Here is a 21,472-nt window from a genome sequence, read left to right as displayed (position 1 = left end):
TGTTGGGAGAGTCCAGTACCAGAGGGCATGGATTGAGAATAAGAGGTCAGTTATTTAAAACAGAGTTGAGGAAGAGCTTCTTCTCCCAGAGAGTTGTGGAGGTGTGGAATGCACTGCCTCGGAAGACGGTGGAGGCCAATTCTCTGGATGCTTTCAAGAAGGAGCTGGATAGATATCTGATGGATAGGGGAATCAAGGGATATGGGGACAAGGCAGGGACTGGGTATTGATAGTGAATGATCAGCCATGATCTCAGAATGGCGGTGCAGACTCGAGGGGCCGAATGGTCTACTTCTGCACCTATTGTCTATTGTCTATTGTCATGCCTCTGTAAATCCCTCTTACACTATTATGATACTGATACATCTGATTTATGCTTCTCCCTCTTAAATTACAGTATGAATTCAATCATCTTATTATTACTGCCTTCTTTACATTAAGTCCATAATAAGATCTGGGTTATCACACAACACTCAGTCCAAGATAGCCATTTCCCCAGTAGGTTCAAGCGCAGGCTGCTCCAAAAAGCCATCTCATAGAATTCAACAAATTCCCTCTCTTACGATCCATCACTAACCTGATTTTCCCAATCCCCTTGCATGCTGAGACCCCATTACAATTGTGTAATTATCCATATTACAAGCTTTTTCCAGCTCCCATTGCAATGTCAACCCCACACCTTGTCTACTATTTGGAGACCTATAGATGATTCCCATAATGGTTTTTTCACCCTTGCAATTTCTTAACTCCACCCACAATGATTCAACCCTATGTCGCCTCTTTTTAAAGGTGTATTCCATCTCTTAGCAACAGAGTCATACCACTGCCCATGACTTCCTGCCTGTCCTTTTGACACAAAGGATATCCTTTGAAGTTAAATTCCCAACTATGGCCTTCTTTCAGCCATCACTCAGTGATGGACAGCTTCAGGTGATGGACTGCTACCCTGACATTCTCCTGTAAAGTGTCTTGATACAATTTAGAATTCATTGTCCCTCAGTGATTACAAGCTGTTCAGGCAGCAAAGCAGCCCCAAACCATGACAATCCTTCCACCATGCTTCACAGTTGGGATGAGATTTTGGTGTTGGTGTGCTGTGCCCTTTTTACACCAAAAATAGCAATGTGCATGCCTGCCAAGAAGTACAACTTTTGTTTCATCTATCCACAGAACTATGTTCCAGAAACATCGTAGAAAATCCAGGTAGTCTTTTGCAAACTTGATATGTGCAACATTTGTTTTGGAGAACTGTGGGTTCCTCGTCGTGTCCTTTCATGAACACCATTCTTGCTCAGTGTTTTTCTTACAGTGTACGCATGAACAGAGATTTTACCAAGTTCTAGAAATTTCTGCAGGTCTTTTGTTGTTATCCTTGGGTTCTTTTTCACCTCCTTCAGCATTGCATGTTGTGTTTTTGGTGTGATCATTGCAGGATGTCTACTCCTAGTGAGAGTAGCAACAGTACTGAATTTCCTACATTTGTAGACATTTTCTCTTACTGTAGACTGATTAACACTCAGGTCTTTAGAAATGCTTTTGTAGTCTTTTTCAGCTTCATCCTCTGAAAATTGTTTTGATAAAGGCATGGTGCACATAAATCTTTCTTGGGAAGAGCAAGCTCTGTTAGTAACCTGATTTTGTGTGTCTTTTTTATAGGGCAGGGCACCTCTACAACCCACATTCCAATTGATTGGAACACCTGACTGCAAATAGCTTTTGAGAAGGCATTGCCTCACTTACTTTTTCCATCAAATACATGTAATTGGATCATTTTTCTCAATAATTAAAGGAAGGTATCATTTTTTGTGTTACCTATTTAATTGGGTGCTCTTTATCTAGTTTTAGGACTTCCATGAAGATCTGATTATATTTTAGGTCATATTTATGCAGAAAAGTGAAAATTCTACAGGGTTCACAAACTTCTTCGCACTGTGACTATCCAAATCGCCAAGTCATTGAGGGTCCCATGCATCTTAGTCTTATGGATGTTTATTCAAAATGACTATTTTGATGAGTTTAAATGTAATACAGTGAATTCTGGTTAATTGGAATACATCAGGACCAGTACATTTTGGCCCAATTAAGTGACTGCCCCAATTAGCCAAAATTTCATGGAAATAGTTAAAAAGGTATTAAAAATAGACAAACTGAGTTACAAGTTATATATTTAAATGAAATACAGAGCAAAATAGAACTACCAATATGACCACAGTACTGTAAAACTGTGTATACATCAATGGAGGAATTCATCCGGTTTGTGTTCTTTTGACTGTAAATGAGCAAAATCAGTGCAGATAAAGGATTACCCTCATAGAAAGCTGTTGTTGATTGCATCCTCCAAATCTACATTTTCATTGCAACTGAAGGTAATTGTTGATACCTTCAAATTCTCCATAGTTTCTAACTCTAAGTAATGAAGTTGTTTCATTTTCACTCCCAGCTATTTCTGCTATCTCCAAGCTTGAATGCTTGAAAGTGCAATGAGAAAAGCTGTTCCAACTTGTCTTATGCTTATTTCACATTAACTATCAGTGACAAGTATCACTTTTTCAACACAAACATGTAACTGATGCTATTTAAATACTGTTGGCTCAAAGCACAGTGTTGTATGGCCGCACAAGTACATGTGACTGACACTAGTTCGAAACTGTTCAGCAGCAGTGTCCTGCCCCAATTAAGCAGCATAGTGTCTCAAATAAACAAGGGAACTTCAGCTATTTTCTCGATTAGGTTTTATTCTTTCAGAGTTTTCCCAAATAAATGGCTGCCTTGAATAACGGATGGCCCAATCTTCCAGAATCCACTGTACTGAGAATGTATGTATCCACTGGTGACAAAGTGGAGTCTAAATTCAGCTTGTATTTCTATCTTCAGCTTGATAGATATCACTCCTGAAAGTGATAAATTTGGATGAAGGCTATTTTTGATAACAATCTTAATGTCAAGAGGTGGTAATGGCTCGCTATAACAAAAGCTTACATTGAGGCTTATTCAGAGAATGATGCTGAACTCATGGATCTACAATACTTTTTGACTTGCAAAGTTTAATTAATCTCATAGTGATGATCAAAGTGATTTACGATGCAAAGTGACATCGGTTATCCTATGTGAAATATTTCTAAGCTTGTCAGAACTATCTTTCTCTTAAAAAAATTATCGATGACAGTTGCTCTTTTTTTCTGATATGGTTGCCCTCATTAAAATACTATTAATGAAATATATGATGCAGAAGTCTCAGTAATATGGAACCTTGCAATTTTATTGATAACATTTATTCCATCTCATTTCAGGACACATGACATAGGATGAACACTGCTCGTCGCCTGATATTATCTGTGTTGTTGTCCCTTGTTCTACTTACATTGGGGTTTGATGTTAGTGAAAACATATGTTCCACATTGACAACTGGAATTCAATACAGATCATTCTCCCTTCAAGACACATTCCCTGAAGCTTTTTCTGGTTGTTCCTGGACCATTGAAAACCCAGATCCAACAAAGTATACAATTTACGTAAAATTTCACAAGGAGAAACAAATTTGCTACCATATCTCTCTGATGGTACTTCAGTTGGATCACTACATTCCGAATCAGACTTGCAGCACATTGGATTATATCGATTATGATGCTATTAACTTATGCGAAACAAATAACTTGTTTACATTTTTACAATTTGATAAAGATTTTGTACAATTTTGTCTGACTTCTGAATCAGTTTTGAATGAACTAGGAAAAAATGCAATTGAATTTCAATTATTGGAGGTTATTTTACTGAATAATGAGAATTCCAGCCAGTTTGGCTGTGGAATATTATGTCATTGGTTTGAGAGCTGCTTGCGCAACAGAAATCACCATGAACCATGTGGAATTAATTACTCAGGTTGTCGATGTCCTGACATGTATGAAAATGAGTCAGATTCAACCACAATACTACCTATTCTCAAGAATGAAATTGTGTCATCGAAATTACTTTCTAAGAATGTTAATGAGTTGAATGTTAAAAACTCTGCAGCAACAGTTGGTAAGTGTATATTTTTGTTTTGCGCAGCTTTATTTTGGAATGTTTTAAGAATGTCATTCAGTCTGTGATATAAATTATAATCTTAATACTTCAGATGAAAATGAACAAGAAATTAAGTATAAATTATGTGCATAATTATAATTCAAAAATTATTTTACACTCTAATTCACTTACTACCATCAGTTATTGTGTAATTTACTTGATGGTATCAATAAAATGCAAAGTAACTCAGATGAGTTAAAGATGAAACAGAAATAATTTGTGGATATCATTTGTGGAATGAGTTTAGGGCAACTAAGTCACAAAATCACTATTCACTGAGTCTAAATGACCTGCCCAGATGTAAGAGCAATCCAGTTGGTCCTACTCTCTAATCCTCTTTCATAGCTCTGTTAATTCTTTCAAATACTTTTGCTCCCTTTTGAATGCTGAAACTGAATCTTGCTTCTCTACTATATATGCATTCTAGATCCTAATTACAAACAAAAAAATTATTTATGGCACTTTGGTTCATGTTGGATTATTTTGCCAATCACCCTCTTTAAATATCCCTTTTTCCACCAGAATCTGAATCAGATTTATTATCACCGGCATGTGACGTGAAATTTGTTAACTTAGCAGCATCAGTTCAATACAATACACAATATAGAAAAAAAATCACAAAATAAAATGATAATAATAATAATAAATTACAGTATACATATATTGAATAGATTAAAAATTGTGCAGAAACTAGAAATACTATATATTTTTTAAAAATGAGGTAGAGTCCATTTAGGAATCAGATGGCAGAGGGTTAGAAACAGTTCCTGAATCACTGTGTGTGTGTCTTTAGGCTTCTGTACCTCCTACCTGATGGTAACAGTGAGAAAAGGGCATGCCCTGGGTGCTAGAGATTCTTAATAATGGACACTGGCTTTCTGAGACATCGCTTCTCGAAGATATCCTGGGTACTTTGTAGGCTAGTACCCAAGATGGAGCCAACTAAATTGAGAACCCTGTGCAGCAGCTTTCAGTCCTGTGCAATAGCCCCCACCCATACGAGACAGTGATGCAGCCTGTCAGAATGCTCTCCATGGTACATCTGTAGAATTTTTGAGTGCATTTGCTGACAAATCCCTTCAAACTCCTAAAGAAGTATAGCCGCTGTTTTGCCTTTTTTATAACTGCATCGATATTTTGGGATCCTTGGAGATCTTGACACCCAGGAACTTGAAACTGCTCAGTCTCTCCACTTCTGAATCTTCTATGAGGATTGGTATATGTTCCTTCGTCTTACCCTTCCGCAAGTCCACAATCAGCTCTTTCGTCTTACTGATGTTGAGTGCCAGGTTGTTGCTGTGGCACCACTCCACTAGTTGACATATCTCACTCCTGTAAGCCCCCTTCAATGGGAGTAATTTATGTTTAGCTGCATTCCCCTACCATTAGTGGTTTTACAAAATCATAATCTCATTTGTTTCTTGGCAACCAACCCAGCTTCAACAGTCTACTCTTCATAAATGGAATCATTAGTGTTTGATAATTATTAAGTTCCTTACTTAGTACTCACTGCTCAATTTTTAAAGCTCAACATCCCAGTGCTTTTCCTTAATGACTTTTTCAACAGGTGCTACAATTTTTATTATGCTGTGCTATATAAGACCCAGATTTCTGTCTTTGTCCACTTTTCAAGATGTTGAGCTCTAGTGTCTTTTCTCATCCTTCCCTCTAAAATATGCTTGACATTTTTTTGCACTAAATAACATCTTCTATGCATTTGCTGATTCCACCAGCTTGTCTGATTACACCTTCACCTCTTTTATATGAAATTGCAACACTACTAGATTTTTATAATTTATGAAAAAATAAATTGAAGAATTAATAAAGCTGTCAAGATCTGAAGAAATCAGAATTTGGAAGTAATAGCTAATGTTTAGCATATTACAATCACGAAAATTACTTGAAAATGTAAACGCTGATTTAAATGATTTTTGTGTTCTAAATTAGGTTCTACAAAACCTAAGAATGCGCCTTAGCTTTAATTTATATATTTGAATATACTTTTCAGTAAATGTGCTGCTTACACCATTGTGGCTGCAAGAACCAGCAAGCAATATGTTAACTCTTATTCCAGTTAACAAAGCTTACATAACACTTTCCCTCTTCCAGAAACACAAATTGTGCCTTGGATAGGAGAATCGTGTGTCCTCCCATGCAGTACTATATTGATCTCCCCATCTCACCAAGCTGGGTGGTTCTATCAGATTCACTCTGATATATCCAACTTTGAATTGAATTGAATTGAATTTCAGTTTATTGTCATTTAGAAGCCACAATGCAATGCAGTTAAAAAATGAAACAACGTTCCTCCAAAATGATATCACAAAAGCACACAACAAAACAGACTACACCAGAAAATCCACATAACGTTTGGCAATCCCCAAATCCAGTCCGGAGAGGCTGCTGCCTATTAATATCGCGCTACCAACTTAGCGCATTCCCTGGAAAGGAGTTCCAAACCCACCAGACAAAACAAGACTACCCAGATACACCAAGTCAGGAGACCAACTCTACCACCCAATAAGCCAATACCTAAAGCTACAAGACCTACACAAAACCATATAGTTACAACAGTGCAAACAATACCATAGCTGATAAAAAAGAGACCATGGGCACAGTAAAAAATAGTCCAAAGATGCTAAAATACTATAAGTTCGAAAGAAACCACAACACAGTTTCCACAAGTCCTCAGGGTCCCGATAGACTCATCATCCCATGCAGGCAGCAGAAGGGAATACCCCCGCTATGGACTTCCATGGCCCTGCCAGACTCAGTCTCGCAGACGCAGCACACAATGAAGGCACCCTGACCGCAGCAGGCTCCGAGTCCGTCAAATCTCCGAGCCTCCGACCATCCCCTCCAGCACAGCCTCTCTGAGCGCCATCCTCTGCCGAGCGCACTACGATGCCTCCGCCACCGGCCACCGCTACGCAACCCCAAGAACTGGGGGCCTGTTTTTCCCAGCAGAGACCCGGACCTCACAACAGCAACGAAGAAGGTCTTCCTGGAGATTTCCAGATGTTCCTCCATGCTGCCACATTCATTTTTCATCAGATTAGGATTATGCACGGTACCCCGCTTAACAAATAACAGATATCAACTCTGGATAGGCTGCTGCAAACTGCGTCGCGCCACCATCTTGAAGAACTTGAGTCAACTTGAGAGAGCATCTCTCTGGAACAGTCCATTGTCCCCTTCCAGTCCATTATTTCGGTGCCAAAGGAGATGACAGTAATCTACCTAAATGATTATCGTCCAGTGGCATTGGCATCAACCATTATGAAATGCTTTGTACAGCTAGTCATGGAGCACATTAAAGCCTTACTCCCGGCTGCATTGGACCCTTTCCAATTTGCTTATCACTCGAATCAATCCACTGACAATGCAACAGCCTCTGCTTCTATTTTGTTCTGTCTACTTTTTAATGGGTCTCATATGACAGCTTGCTGTTTATAGACATCAATTCAGTGTTAAGCACCATTATACCACAGAAACCGATAAGAAAACTGTCCTTGTTGGGTCTCAACATCTCCCTCTGCAACTGGACTTAACAGAAAAGCCACAGTCAGTGGGTAGCAATATCTCTAGTCCCATTATGCTGAGCACTAGTGCTCCCAAGGGCTGTCTGCTCAGACCACTGTTACTCACACTGCTGATGCATTACTATGATGCCAGATTCAGCTCAAACCATGTCATCAAGTTTGAGGATGACTCAACAGTGGTTGGCCTCATCAACAATGATAATGAGTCAGAGTACAGAGAGAAAGTGGAGTGGCTGATAGATTGGTGTGAGAAGAATAAACTTAAGTCTGAACAGGGAAAAGACCAAGGAAATTGTTGTGGACTTAGAGAAGATGAAAATGAACCATCCCTCTCTGCAAAAACATGCCTTCTCTGTAGAGAGAGTTAAGTGCACCAAATTCTTGGGAGTTCACGTCATGGATAACCTCACTTGGTCCAATAATATCACTTCTCTGAACAAGAAGGCACAGCAGTGCCTCCACTTCCTAAGATTAGAGCAAGCAAGGATCCCCTCTCCACCACGCCCTCCCCCACCAGCATCTTAACTGCAATTCTGCAATTTACAGGAGCACCATTGAGAGCATCCTGATAAGTTTTATCCCTACCTGGTATGGGAGAAACCGAGCGTCGGACCAGAAGTCCCTACAAAGGATTAGGAGAACAGCTGAGAGGATCTTAGGGGTCTCCTTACCATCATCAAGGACACTTAACAGGAGCACTGCATATACAGAGCCCTAAGTATTATTAAGGATCCCACCCATCCATTCAGCGATCAACTTTGTACCATCAGGCAGGAGACTATGATGCATTAAAACAAGAACAGTCCCAATGGGAAACGGTTTCTGCCAGCAGACCTTTATGTTTTTGAACTCCCTGTGATATCAAATTCAAAGTGTCACTGGTTAATCTGTTTCATACCTTATAATACTTAATTTAGGCACTTTAGCTTATTATTTATGTGTGATCCATTTGTGAATGTTATCTTTACCTTCATAAGTTATCATGAGTTACGTGTATTACTGAGCTTTACACCCTGGTTTGGAGAAATGTTTTGTTCCTATATACATTATAAGATTATATATACTTAAATGACAGTAAACAATACTCCACTGCCAGTCAGGATTAGACCCATAGTCATTGGCTGTAGAGAGTCCACAAACTATTTTATTTTATGTAATGCTCTCTCTACTTGTTCCCAGCCTTTCACCTCCTCTCGAGTGTTCTGAGATAAGGCAAATAAGTGAGAGACACAGGGCAGTAAATGGGGCCAGAGCTGTGGGAAATAAAGAAATTGAATACAGAAGGTATATCTGTGCATGATGGAGAGAGCAGGTCCCGGAACTGTGGGAAATGTCTGTCAAGAAGGCAGTTTGCCTCCTGGGCAGGGAACCTGATAATAAAAAAGTTCTTTACATCCCATTCAGATCAGAAAACTACTAAATAATAACAAAAACAATTATCAATGCTACGTAGCTCAGTCGGACACTTCAAACATCCACCATTCTTTGTAGTTCTTTAAAAAAGTTGCCCCACACATTTCCTTTGAACTTAACCCCTTTCATCTTAAATGCCTTCTAATATATAAGATATTTTGACTCAGTTAATAAGATACCTTCTGTCTATTCTAACTATACCTCTCATTATCTTTTAATTGTCTATTAGCTCTCCTCGAGAGAAAACAGCCTAAATTTTTCCAGTCTCTCCTTATGGCACATGTCTTCTAATCCAGACAGAATCCTGGTAAAGTAAAGCTCTTTTGCACCCTCTCAATGTCTCCACATTTCTCCACCCAGAATGGGCGCAACCAGAATCTAACACAATATTCCATATGTGGCCCAACCAGAACCTCATAAAGCTGCAACAAAACTTCCCAATCATTGAATCTAATGAAGGGGCCATATGCCCTCTCCACCACCATATTAGCATGTGCAGAAGCCATCTGTCAAGTGATTGGTGTTTACATTAACACAACAGGTTCTGGAGAAACTAGAAATCTTGAGGAACACATGCAAGGTGCTGGAGGAACTCATTCAATCAGACAGCAGCTAGAGAAATAAACAATTGACATTTTGGGCTTAGAACCTTCATCAGAACTGGAGAGGAAAGGGAAAGAGGAATGCTGCCAGAATAAGAAGGTGGAAAGGGAAAGCAGGTCATTGGTGAAACCAGGTGTCGGGGAGAGTGGGTTTAAGAAGCTGGGAGGTGATAGGTAGAAAAAGTAAAGAGCTGAAGAAGAAGGAATCTGATAGGAAAAGGTAATGAGCTATGGGAGAAAATGAAGGAAGAGTGGCACCAGAGGAAGATAATGAGTGGGTGAAAAGAAGAGAAGAGGAAAGAGGGAGCCAGAAAGGAAAATATCCAAGAAAGAAGGAAGAGAAACCACCAGAAGTTAGAGAAACAAGAGTTAGAGTGAGACCTCAGTCTTCTTTCAAATTTTTTCCTCCAGTTTTATTTCAAAGGCTTCCTTTACCAAGTGGTCCCAAAAGCCATTGGCGTAGTTTTGTTCCATTGAAGTCAATCCTATGGCCATTGCAAATGCAGTGTTCTGCAACTGCCGATTTCTCTAGGTAACCCAGATGGATACACCTCCTGTGCTCCTTGATGTGGGTTTCCACTGTGCAGGTCTAGCCAATATATGCTGCTCCACATTCACAGGGAATCCTGTAAACACCAGATGACTTGAGTCCCAGGTCATCTTTGACCCACATAAGCTGTGACTTGAGCTTCCTTAAGGATTTGTGGATGCTATTAATGCAATATATTTCTTCAGGATCGTGGTGATCCCTCCAGAATCCTTAGAAATATAGGGAAGACAAACCCAGGCATCCTCCTGAAGAAGATGGCAGAGTGTGTCATCATAATGTTGTTATAATTGATACCTGTACCCAGTTGGAAGCCCGGGAAGTGTTTATTCATCATATACAAGATAAAGCACTAGATTATTTTTCATTTACCTCAACAGGCAAGAAGTTCACTGCAACATTCATCACTTTGAATAATTGTGTAATGAGAAGGCGAGGCTTCTTTCTTCTTTAGCCTTCCTTCTGAGATGCCAAGACAAGGACTAGCTTTGTGAGGTTGTGTCCCCCGGTGGTTTCTCAGAGGCTAAATGCATTCTATGACGAGCTAGCCAAGCATTGAATAGGGAGTATATCCATTACATTAGATCTGCTCTGGACATCAAAGCGAACAGACCACTGTCTCTTCACCTGGAATTTTCAGCCCTCTTATCTCTTGGTGATTGGGAATACATCAACAGGTCCACCACTGCTCAAGGTGAACTAGTTTCACAAAGGAACGCTGCGAGACAGGTCAGAAAATACAACAAACTGTCCAAACAAAGTGCAACCATCCCACCATTGGACCCAGAAAGGACTGTCATCAATCAAACTGGGCAAAGCAGCGACAAAGTGACTAGATCAGTCCTCATCAAGAGGCTAAACTTCGTTCCGAACCCCAGGGTTATAACCTATTGGGACTGCATTGGTGGAGTAGAACAAGAAATCTAAAAACTACCAGTAGGTGCTGCAGAGAAGATAAGGATAGAGGTCTGCATTGCCCCAAAATGAGTTGTTTTGCTGAAATTGAAAGTAGAGTGAATGGCATCCAGGTGCTCCAGCCGTCATGACTTTACCAGCAGACAACAGAAATGCAATGGCAAACATGAGGAAATCTGCAGATGCTGGAAATTCAAACAACACACACAAAATGCTGGTAGAACACAACAAGCTAGGCAGCATCTATAGTGTGAAGCACTGTCGACGTTTCGTGCTGAGACCCTTCATCAGGACTAATGGAAAGGAAAGATAGTAAGAAATGCAATGGTCCTGATTTCCTCTGAGGAATACAGGTGTCCCCCGCTTTACGAATGTTCACTTTACACCACTTCGCTTTTTAGAAAAGACCTACATTAGTAACCTGTTTTCGCATTACAACGAGGATTTTCGCTTTTAAGAAAATTTTTCCCATATAAATTAATGGTTCTTTGCTTTACGCCATTTTGGCTTAAGAAAGGTTTCATAGGAACACTCTGCCTTTGTAAAGTGGGGACACCTGTACCAGAGTAAAGTCTAATGGATATTGGATGATCCCACCTACAGAGTTCTGCAGTAGGATCTCACATATTCCATCATGATGTCCCCTGCTTTACTGAAGAAGTCCAGACTGCCAGCAGACAATTCTGCCTGAGGCACTGGTACCACCAAGACCTTACAAGCTCCCTAAAATACACAAGGAGGGTTCCCCCGAGGTCTATCATTAGTGGGATAGATTCACTGACTTACTACCTCACTAAGCATTTAATGGCCAAGCTGTCTCCCTTTGTTGGGGGTCTGTGAGCATCACATCACAAATTCAACTGACTTCGTTGAAACGATAGCTAACATCCAGCTGAACCAGGTACCATAATGGTCAGTTTTGACATGGGGTCAGGAAGAGAGGTCATTAGAACATGTAATTCTGAGTTATGGGAAGTATGGGATACAGAGAGAGTTGATGAGAATTAATCTAAGGGAACTGGGGGTGCAGGAATTCACATTAAAAGGGTTGCTGGGCATGGGTGAGAGAACACAGGTTAGGGTGTTTTTGGCTTTCTTAAGGGGTACAGGGTTTTTTTTAATAGGATATGACAGATCAACAGGAATAGAGTACCAGGATGGCTAAAGATGGGAGGATAAGTCTATTGCACACTCAGGAGCAGAAGGTGGCGGTAATGCACCATTAAGCTGGGTGCCAACCATCGTAAAACTAGACGAAGAAGAAGAAGAAGGAGAAGAAGAAGTGTCCCTGTTCATGGGAGTTCTCAGTAAGGACAACTTGGTCCTCCTGTGGTCAAGGTTTGAAAAGGGTATCATTGACACTTTGAACACACCTTACATCAATGTTCTTACTATATAAGAGAACTACTAAGGATGGAGTAGCCATGAGATTGCCTTTGTCTCTGGCTATTGCTAATTTCTACATGGAGGTCTTTGGACGAGAGGGCTCTGAATTCATCTTGCTTATGCCCCAAATGCTTCTTCAGATATGTTGATGACACCTTCGTAGTGCGGCCTCTTGGTCTCCAGGCACTCCCAACAGTTCCAGGACCATCTGAACAGTATACACACAAACATTCAATTTACGATGGAAAAGGAGAAGAATGGTGCCTCCCCTTCCTGGACGTTCTAATATGATGCAAACCGGATGGTAGCCTCCATCCGAAACCCACTCCTATGGACTGATAACACAACAATAACAGCCACCATTGTGCCTCCCACTGTAGAGCGGTTCTTTCTATTTTGATTAACCATTTGAAAACTATTTCGGACCCAAAGGAAGTAAGACAGTTACGCTTGACATTCCTACAGAATGGCTACGAGGCGAATGAAATAAAAAGGTTGACAGAGAAACCAGGAAACCTAACAACGAAGAGCTACCAGCTGCCTCCCCTATATTTCCATGGATCTGGAAGGATTGCCAGGATCCTAAAGAAATACCAGATTGATACCATCAACAAACACTTAAGAAAGCTCAAGTTACAGCTTATGTGGGTCAAAAATGTCCTGGAACTCAGGTCGGCTGGCACTTACATGATTCCCTGTGAATATGGAGCAGCATATATCAACCAGACAGTATGCACAATGGAAACCTGCAACAAGAAGCACAGGATATGTATCCGGTTGGTGGTAGCAGAACACTGCATTTGCAATGACCATAGATTTGACTTCAATGGCACTAAACTACTGTGCCACGCCAATGGCATTTGGGACCGTCTGGTAAAGGAAGCCTTTGAAATAAACCTGGAGGAAAGAATTTTAACAAAGATGTATGTCTTGCTCTAAGTAAGAATTGGAATTCAATTGTAAGCAAAATGGGTGAGTGGAAACCTAATTGGATGAGGAGTCATCAGGAAGGACAGACTATGGAGGTATAAATACCACCAGTCTAGACATGCTTAGGCATCACCCCTGAAGAAGATGGCAGAATTTGTCATCAAATTGTTGGTTATAATTGATATCTGTACCCAGCTGGAAGCTCAAGACAAGTTTAAGGAAAATCCCAAAGTAATTTATGTTAAAGGAAAGACTAAGGAGAAGAGTTATGCCCATTCAGAACCAAAATAGCATTAGGGTGCATGGAACTGGAGAATTCCTTTAATGCTTTAACAGCTGTAAGGCTTTATTTTTTGATTATTTATTTCTTCTATATTATGTATGTATTGTATTGAACTGCTGCTGCTAAGTTAACAAATTTCATGACACATGCCGATGATAATAAACCTGAATCTGATTCTGAATATTTTGCATCTTTATTTGTAATAGAAAATGATGTTATGGTTACAGAATTCTGGGAGGGGGATGATGGAATTCTAGAATTTAAAATGAAATATTAGATATCTCAGTGGGCTTAAGAATAGATAAATCCCCAGGGTCCGATGAAAAGTATAAAAAGCTTGCTATAGAGGACAGATTGTTGGAACTCCGATAGAAATGTTGAAATCTTGGCGAGCTGCCAGATAACTGAAAATCAGTATATGTGGTATCATGAGCTAATTAATTAACGGTCAGTGAGTTTAACATCAGGATAGGGAAACTTACGGAAAAATTCTTATGCATTGTGTTTGTCTCTGTCTGTTTCTCAATGTCTATCCAATTTTTGCACTACTTGTGATTAAGATTCCCAATTGCACAATGAAATTGTCCTTTTTATAATCTTCAAGACACCTCATCCTAATACTCTACTATGGACAGTACCAGCTGGTATCTACTCCTGCAGAACCATCTTCCCTTCCCTGGACAAACACGTTATCCAGCATTATCTACACTTGGAGTTGAAGACTAGTACTCACACTAAGTTCTAAAAATATTTCAAGGGACTGGTCCTCCGGTAGTTCCTCAAAAAATTCCAGACTTAATTCATTTTGTCTTACGAATTTACCATTTTGTTCTACCATACACCAAGAAAAAAATCAAATCTAACTCTTTCCTGCTACATGCTAATGTGCTGGGACATTTTTAGATTAAAGGGTAGTGCTGGGTGTTCAGAAAAGCAATAAGATAGATAAAATCCTGGGGACTGATGACATAAATCCCAACATATTGAAAGAAACAAGTGAAGAGATTGTGTTCTCATTAGTATATGTAGGGGAGGTCCCCAAGGATTAGCGAACAACAAATAAGAAAGACAATAGATAATTCAGATAGTAATAGAGTGGAAAGGAAGCTATTGGACCGGATACTGAGGGACGTGATTTATATGTATTTGGATAGGCATGCTCTGCTTAGGGACAAAATGCATGTTTTATTTTTTGCAGGGAAGGATTTTCCTTACAAACTTGATAGTTTTTGAGAAGTGATAAAGGAGCAGTGGACATTATCTACATGGATGGGAGTATGGCAGTTGAAAAGGTCCATCATGGCAGGTTGATTCTAAAGATAAAGATGCATAAGTTCCAGTATGGATTGCAAATTTGGATTTGGAACTGTTTTGCCCATAGCACATAGTTGGGGTGGAAGTTTGTGATTGTGTCTGGATGGAGCAAGGATTTGTGCTCAGACATCTATTATTTGTGATATATATCAAAGATATGGATGAAAATGTAGGCATGCAGATTAGCAAGTTTAAGGATGACACCAAGATTGATGGAATTGTGGATTCTGTGAAGGACTATCAAACAATACAGTGGAATGCAGATCATTTACGGATATGGGCAGAGAAGGTGTTGAAGATTGACCAAGTGAATGGTCTGCTGCTTCTTTAGCTCCTGCACCTCTGAACTTATGTCTGCTTATCTTAGCAGCACACAGAAAATGCTGGAAGAACTCAGCAGACCAGGCAGCATGTATGGAAAAAAGTACAATCAATGTTTTAGACTGAAACCCTTCAATAGTACTGGAGAAAAGAAGATGAGGATTAGATTTAAAAGGTGGGAAAGAGGAAAGAGAAACACAAGGTGATGGATGAAACTGGCAGGGAGAGGGATGAAGTTAAGAGCTGGGAAGTTGATTGGTGAAAGAGATACAGGGGTGGAGAAGGGATAGTCTGATAGATGAGGACAGAAGGCCATGGAAGAAAGAAAAGGGGGGAAGAGCACCAGAAGGAGGCGATGGGCAGGAAAAGAGATAAGGTGAGAGAGGAATTCCATTTGGGATCTAAAGCCATGATGGTGTGATCTTGGAAAATATTACACAGTAAATAATTACATTGAAAATGTATGTGCTGATACTCTGATCCAAAATAAGCTTTCACTAGCGTTAAAATTTATTTTTACATCCTAGATGGTAAATTGGCAGATTGAAAAAGGATCAATGGATAACATAATTGACATGGAGAATGATCAAAAAGTATGTTTATTTTAAGATCAAACAAACTGAAAACATTTAGTTGCTTGGGATATTTACCAAATTTAATTGAAGATCATATCACACAGAATTGAGATTTATTTAATATAAACAGAGCATGGTGGAGATACTCAGCAAACCTGGGTGTATCCACAGGAAAGAAACATTTAATGTTGCGGGCAAATAACCTTCTTCTGAGCTAAAGAAATAAAGGAACAGTTTGTTGCACAGACAGAAATGATGGAGAGAACAAAAGGAACAAGAGGGTTACGGGGTAGTGTGGGTTTTGTACATTTTTTAAGGAATATATGGGTTGGCACAACATTGAGGGCTGAAGGGCCTGTACTGTGCCTTAGCATTCTAGTGTTCTAGTGAGATAAGGATGGAGGACAAGGTTGTTGACTGCTTTATGTGTTACCAAGTGAATTATAAAGTACCTGCCAGAAGTATAAACATAAGGATTATTAGGGGAGAGAGAGAAAATAAAAAAGCTTCCTGGAGCTGCCAATGCAAAATAGAAGTTGCTGGAAATCAGAAATAAAAGAAAACACATGATATTCTCAGCAGATTGCTAGAATCTCTGGAGAGAGTAAAACTTAATATTGTAGGTGGATAATCTTACTTCAAAATGGGTCAGTTCTGTCACATAATGGAAAACCTGATTATTAGAAATTATTTAAGTTATTGTGTCTCAAGACCATCAATGTATCAAAATAGAAGATGATTTGCTGTCCCTTAAGTTTGTGTTCAGTTTTTTTAAACAATATAAATTTATATCAGTAGATTTTGGCTTTTCAATTAATGAGATTTACTTGTGAACATTGTATGATCATTGGATATTATATCATGTGTGCAGGACAAATGTCTAGGCTATTCAATATTTGTATTGTAATTGTATGGTATCTACATGTAATCTATTCCATTACTCTGCCATTTTTTATTATATGTTCACTGAATGACACAGCAGGAAAGCAGGAAACAATATCAACTATCACCTCAATGAAGCTGTCAAGTATGGCTACCTGCAGAAATTTGCTTCCATTCAATGTCCATTTCATGAAGGTCAGCAAACTATGAATCAAAACCAATGGATTTATTACAAATCAAACCTTAATGCTGTATCATTGCCACAACAGATCTCATCATTTTCATCTCATTGCTGTAGTTTGCTTCAAAAAGCTTTTCTCTGGAATGTAGTAATCTATAGAGCTAATGGGAAACTGATCCATTCTAGAATCAAGGGCATCCGGATTTTATCAGTCAAAGTGTAATTTGCACCTGATGCGTGTATATTTACATGTTTGGAGGCAGCATGCCAAGTCATTATGAATTCATTCAGTGAAACATCCAGGAGAATGGGACTAACACTGAAAAATTTAAATAGTGTAACAAAGGTAATCTGGCCACTGACCCCTGCTGTATTTTACCTTGTTTTTATTTGGCATCTGGATGATAATGTGTTTTTTTAAAGCAGGTGCTAACCACAGGTTGAAGTAGGTTGAAGTTAGAAATATTTTCAAAGTACCCTTGACAGTTGATTGTTTAATTTATCACATGTACATCAAGACCATAAGATACAGGAGCAGAATTAGGCCATCTGGCCCATCAAGTCAGCTCCGCCATTCAATCATGGCTGGTCCTTTTTTTTATCATCCCCTCAACCAAGCCTTCTCCCCATAACCTTTGATACCGTGACCCATCAAGACCCTATCAATCTCTGCCTTAAATACACCCAACGACCTGGCTGCCACAGCTGCAGGTAGCAACAAATTCCACAAATTCACCATCCTTTTGGCTAAAGAAATTTTTCCACATGTCTGTTTCGAAAGGGTGCTCCTCCATCCTGAGGCGGTGCCCTCTTGTCCTAGACTCCCCCACCATATCTACTGTCTAGGCATTTCAACATTCAAATGATTTCAATAAGATCCCTCCCTCATCCTTCTGAATTTGAGCGAGTACAGACCCAAAGCCATCAAATGTTCCTCGTATGATAACCCTTTCATTCCTGGAATCATCCTTGTGGACCTCCTCTGGACCCTCTCCTATGCCAGCACATCTTTTCTAAGACGAGGAGTCCAAACTGTTCACAATACTCAAGGTGAGACCTCACTAGTGCCTTATAAATCCTCAGCATCACATCCCTGCCCTTGTATTTTAGACCTCTTGAAATGAATGCTAACATGACATTTGTCTTTCTCACCACTGACTCAACCTGCCAGTTAATCTTCAGGGTATTCTGCACAAGGACTCCCAAATCCTTCTGCATCTAGTATTCTTGGATTTTCTCCTCATTTAGAAAATAGTCTGCACATATATTTTTACTACTAGAGCGCATGACCATGCATTTTCCAACAATGTATTTCATTTGCCACTTTCTTGCTCAATCTCCTAATCTAAGTCGTTCTGCATCCTACCTGTTTCCTCAACACCACCTCCACCTATTTTGGTATTATCTGCAAACTTGGCAACAAAGCCATCCATTCCATCATCTAATTTATTTATATACAGCATAAAAAGAAGTGCTATCAACACCAGTCTCTGCAGAAAACCACGGGTCACTGGCAGCCAACCAGAAAAGGATCCATTTATTCCCACTTGCTGCCTCCTACCAATCAGCCAATGCTCTAACCATGTTAGTAACTTTCTTGTAATACCATGGGCTCTTAACTTAGTAAGTGTATAATTTCCTTCCTGCTGCCTTCCTCCTTTCTTAAAGAGTGGAGTAACATTTTGTAACTTTCCAGACCTCTAGCACCATGCCAAAGTCCAATGATTTTTGAAATACCACTTCTAATGCTACCACAATCTCTAATGCTACCTCTTTCGGAATTCTAGGGTGAAGTTCCTCTGGTCCAGGTGACTTATCTACCTTTAGGTCCTTCAGCTTTTTGAGCACATACATGGAAATACACTGTTTTCATTCAGTATGGCTCTTTACCATATAGGTATACAAGATATTAAGAGGAATAGATAGATAGAGATTGGAATAGATAGAGTGGACAGCCAGCACCTCTTCCCCAGGGCACCACTGCACAATACAAGAGGTCATGGCTTTAAGGTAAGGGGAGGAAAGTTCAAGGGGGATATTAGAGGAAGGATTTTTACTCAGAGAGTGGTTGGTGCGTAGAATGCATTGCCTGAGTCAGTGGTGGAGGCAGATACACTCGTGGAATTTAAGAGACTACTAGACAGGTATTTGGAGGAATTTAAGTTGGAGGGTTATATGGGGGGGGGTCAGGGTTTAAGGGTCAGCACAACATTGTGGGCTGAATGGCCTGTACTGTGCTGTATTGTTCTTTGTTCTTTGACAAGCCTTGGTTGCTTTGAGGAGGCAACGAAAAATTTAGAGGAAGCAAGGGCAGTGGATGGTGCTCATTTGGATTTTACATTGAACGAAGAACAGTACGACACAGGAACAGGCCTTTTGGCCCACTATGTTGTGCCAAACCAATTAAATTAGTCTTCAAATGGCTAACTAAACTAATCTCTAATGCCTACACAATGTCCATATCCTTCTATTTTCCCTCTGATCTTTACCCCAAGAACCCTCTGCTCATCAACACAGGGAAGGGTCCTTGCTCATAACAATGTATTGTCTTTTTATGTTTAACCTACCAAAGCACAACACTTTATGTTTGGCTGGGTTAAACTCTTATCTACCATTTCTCTGTCCATATACTGTGTGCAACAGATCTATATTGCACCGTTTTCTTTGTCACTCATCTACGCTATCTACAACACGACCAATCTTTCTATCATCTACAAACATATTAACCCACACATCTACATTTTCATACATTATATACATCACTAATGCAGAGGACCCAGTACAGATCCACTAATCACAGACCACAAGCTAGAAAAAGTACATAAGACATAGGAGCAGAATTAAGCCAATCAGCCTGTTAAGTCTGCTCTGCCATTCAATCATGGCTTATCCTTTAGAACATAGAAACATAGAAAACTTACAGCACAATACAGGCTTTTCTGCCCACAATGCTATGCCAAACATTAACTTATTTTATCCTTAGCAATTGACTCCAACATCTCCCAACCACTGAGGTTAAGTTAAATGGTCTCTAATTTCCATTCTGCTACCTTCCTCTTTTCTTAAAGAGTAGAATGACATTTGCAATTTTCTAATCCTCTGGCACCATGCCAGTGTCCAATTATTTTTTTGAAAGATTATTACTTACGCCTCCACAATCTCTACCAATACCTCTTTCAGAACCCTAGAGTGTAGTTCGTCTAGCTCAGGTGACTTATGTACCCTAGGTCTTTCAGTTACTTTGAGCACCTTCTCCCTTGTAATAGTAACTGCACTCACTTGTCTTCCATCACACTCTTCAACATCTGGCACACTGCTAGTGTCATTTGGAGAAGGGAGTCGGAGGATCAGAATGGGAGTGCGGCGGAAGCCATCTTGAATTTTTCTTATTTTCATCCGAGATAAGAGAGGTGGGACTGCGCAGGCGTGTGACGGCAGGCAGTGAAGCAGGGAAGATTTAAAATGGACACAGCCTTATACAGTGGGCAGCATCAGTTGCAGGCAGTGGAGTGAGCTGGGAGCAGAGTGAAGGCTTAAGGGTTTGGGCTCAACGGAGTTAGGCAGAAGCGGGCAAGGCAAGGTAGGTTTAGGTTTCAGTTTTTCCTGTTATTTGAGAAAAGGGGAAGTATGATTGTGAGGGCAGCTTGCTGTTCTCGGAGGTGGATGTGGGAGGTCCTGGAGTCTCCTAGCCTCCCAGAAGTCCACATCTGCACCAGGTGCACCGAGCTGCAGCTCCTAAGGTACCGCGTTAGGGAACTGGAGCTGCAGCTCAATGACCTTTGTCTGGTCAGGGAGAGTGAGGAGTTGATAGAGAGGAGTTACAGGCAGGTGGTCACACCGGGAGGTCACACCAGGAGGCAGACAGGGTGGTCATACCAAGAGGCAGACAGGTGGGTCATGGTTAGGAGGGGGAAGGGGAAGAGTCAGGTACTAGAGAATACCATCAGTGGCTGTACCACTTGACAATAAGTACTCCTGTTTGAGTACTGTTGGGGGGAGACAGTTTACCTGGGGGAAGCAACAGTGGCCGTGCCTCCGGCACAGAGTATGACCCTGTAGCTCAGAAGGGTAAGGAAAGGATGAGGAAGGCAATAGTAATAAGGGACTCGATAGTTAGGGGGTCAGATAGGCGATTCTGTGGACGCAGTCAGGAGTCCCGGATGGTAATTTGCCTCATTGGTGCCAGGGTTCGGGATGTTACTGATCGCGTCCAAGATATCCTGAAGTGGGAGGGTGAGGAGCCAGAGATCGTGGTAAATATAGGTACCAATGACATAGGAAAAGGGAAGAGGTTCTGAAAGGAGAATATAAGGAGTTAAGAAGGCAGTTGAGAAGGAGGATCACAAAGGTAGTAATCTCAGGATTACTGCCTGTGCCATGCGACAGTGAGAGTAGGAATGGAATGAGGTGGAGGATAAATGCGTGGCTGAGGGATTGGAGCAGTGGGCAGGGATTCAAGTTTCTGGATCATTGGGACCTCTTTTGGAGCAGGTGTGACCTGTACAAAAAGGATAGGTTA

At 40.4% G+C, this 21,472-nt stretch overlaps 1 protein-coding gene across 1 annotated transcript in view; it reads left to right on the top strand.

The window, feature by feature from the left end:
- Positions 1–3,305: 3,305 nt before the first annotated feature.
- LOC132383377 (adhesion G protein-coupled receptor B2-like) overlaps positions 3,306–21,472 on the top strand; it is a 1,046,509-nt gene continuing 1,028,342 nt past the window's right edge. The window contains exon 1 of the mRNA XM_059954264.1: positions 3,306–4,020. Within this exon, the coding sequence (XP_059810247.1) occupies positions 3,306–4,020 (715 nt within the window). The remainder of the gene's footprint in view (positions 4,021–21,472) is intronic.

Source organism: Hypanus sabinus, chromosome 30 (genome assembly GCF_030144855.1).
Source record: "Hypanus sabinus isolate sHypSab1 chromosome 30, sHypSab1.hap1, whole genome shotgun sequence".
NCBI classification, from domain to species: domain Eukaryota; kingdom Metazoa; phylum Chordata; class Chondrichthyes; order Myliobatiformes; family Dasyatidae; genus Hypanus; species Hypanus sabinus.
The sequence above is the reverse complement of the archived record's forward strand: the minus strand, read 5'-3'. Positions and strand labels throughout refer to the sequence as shown.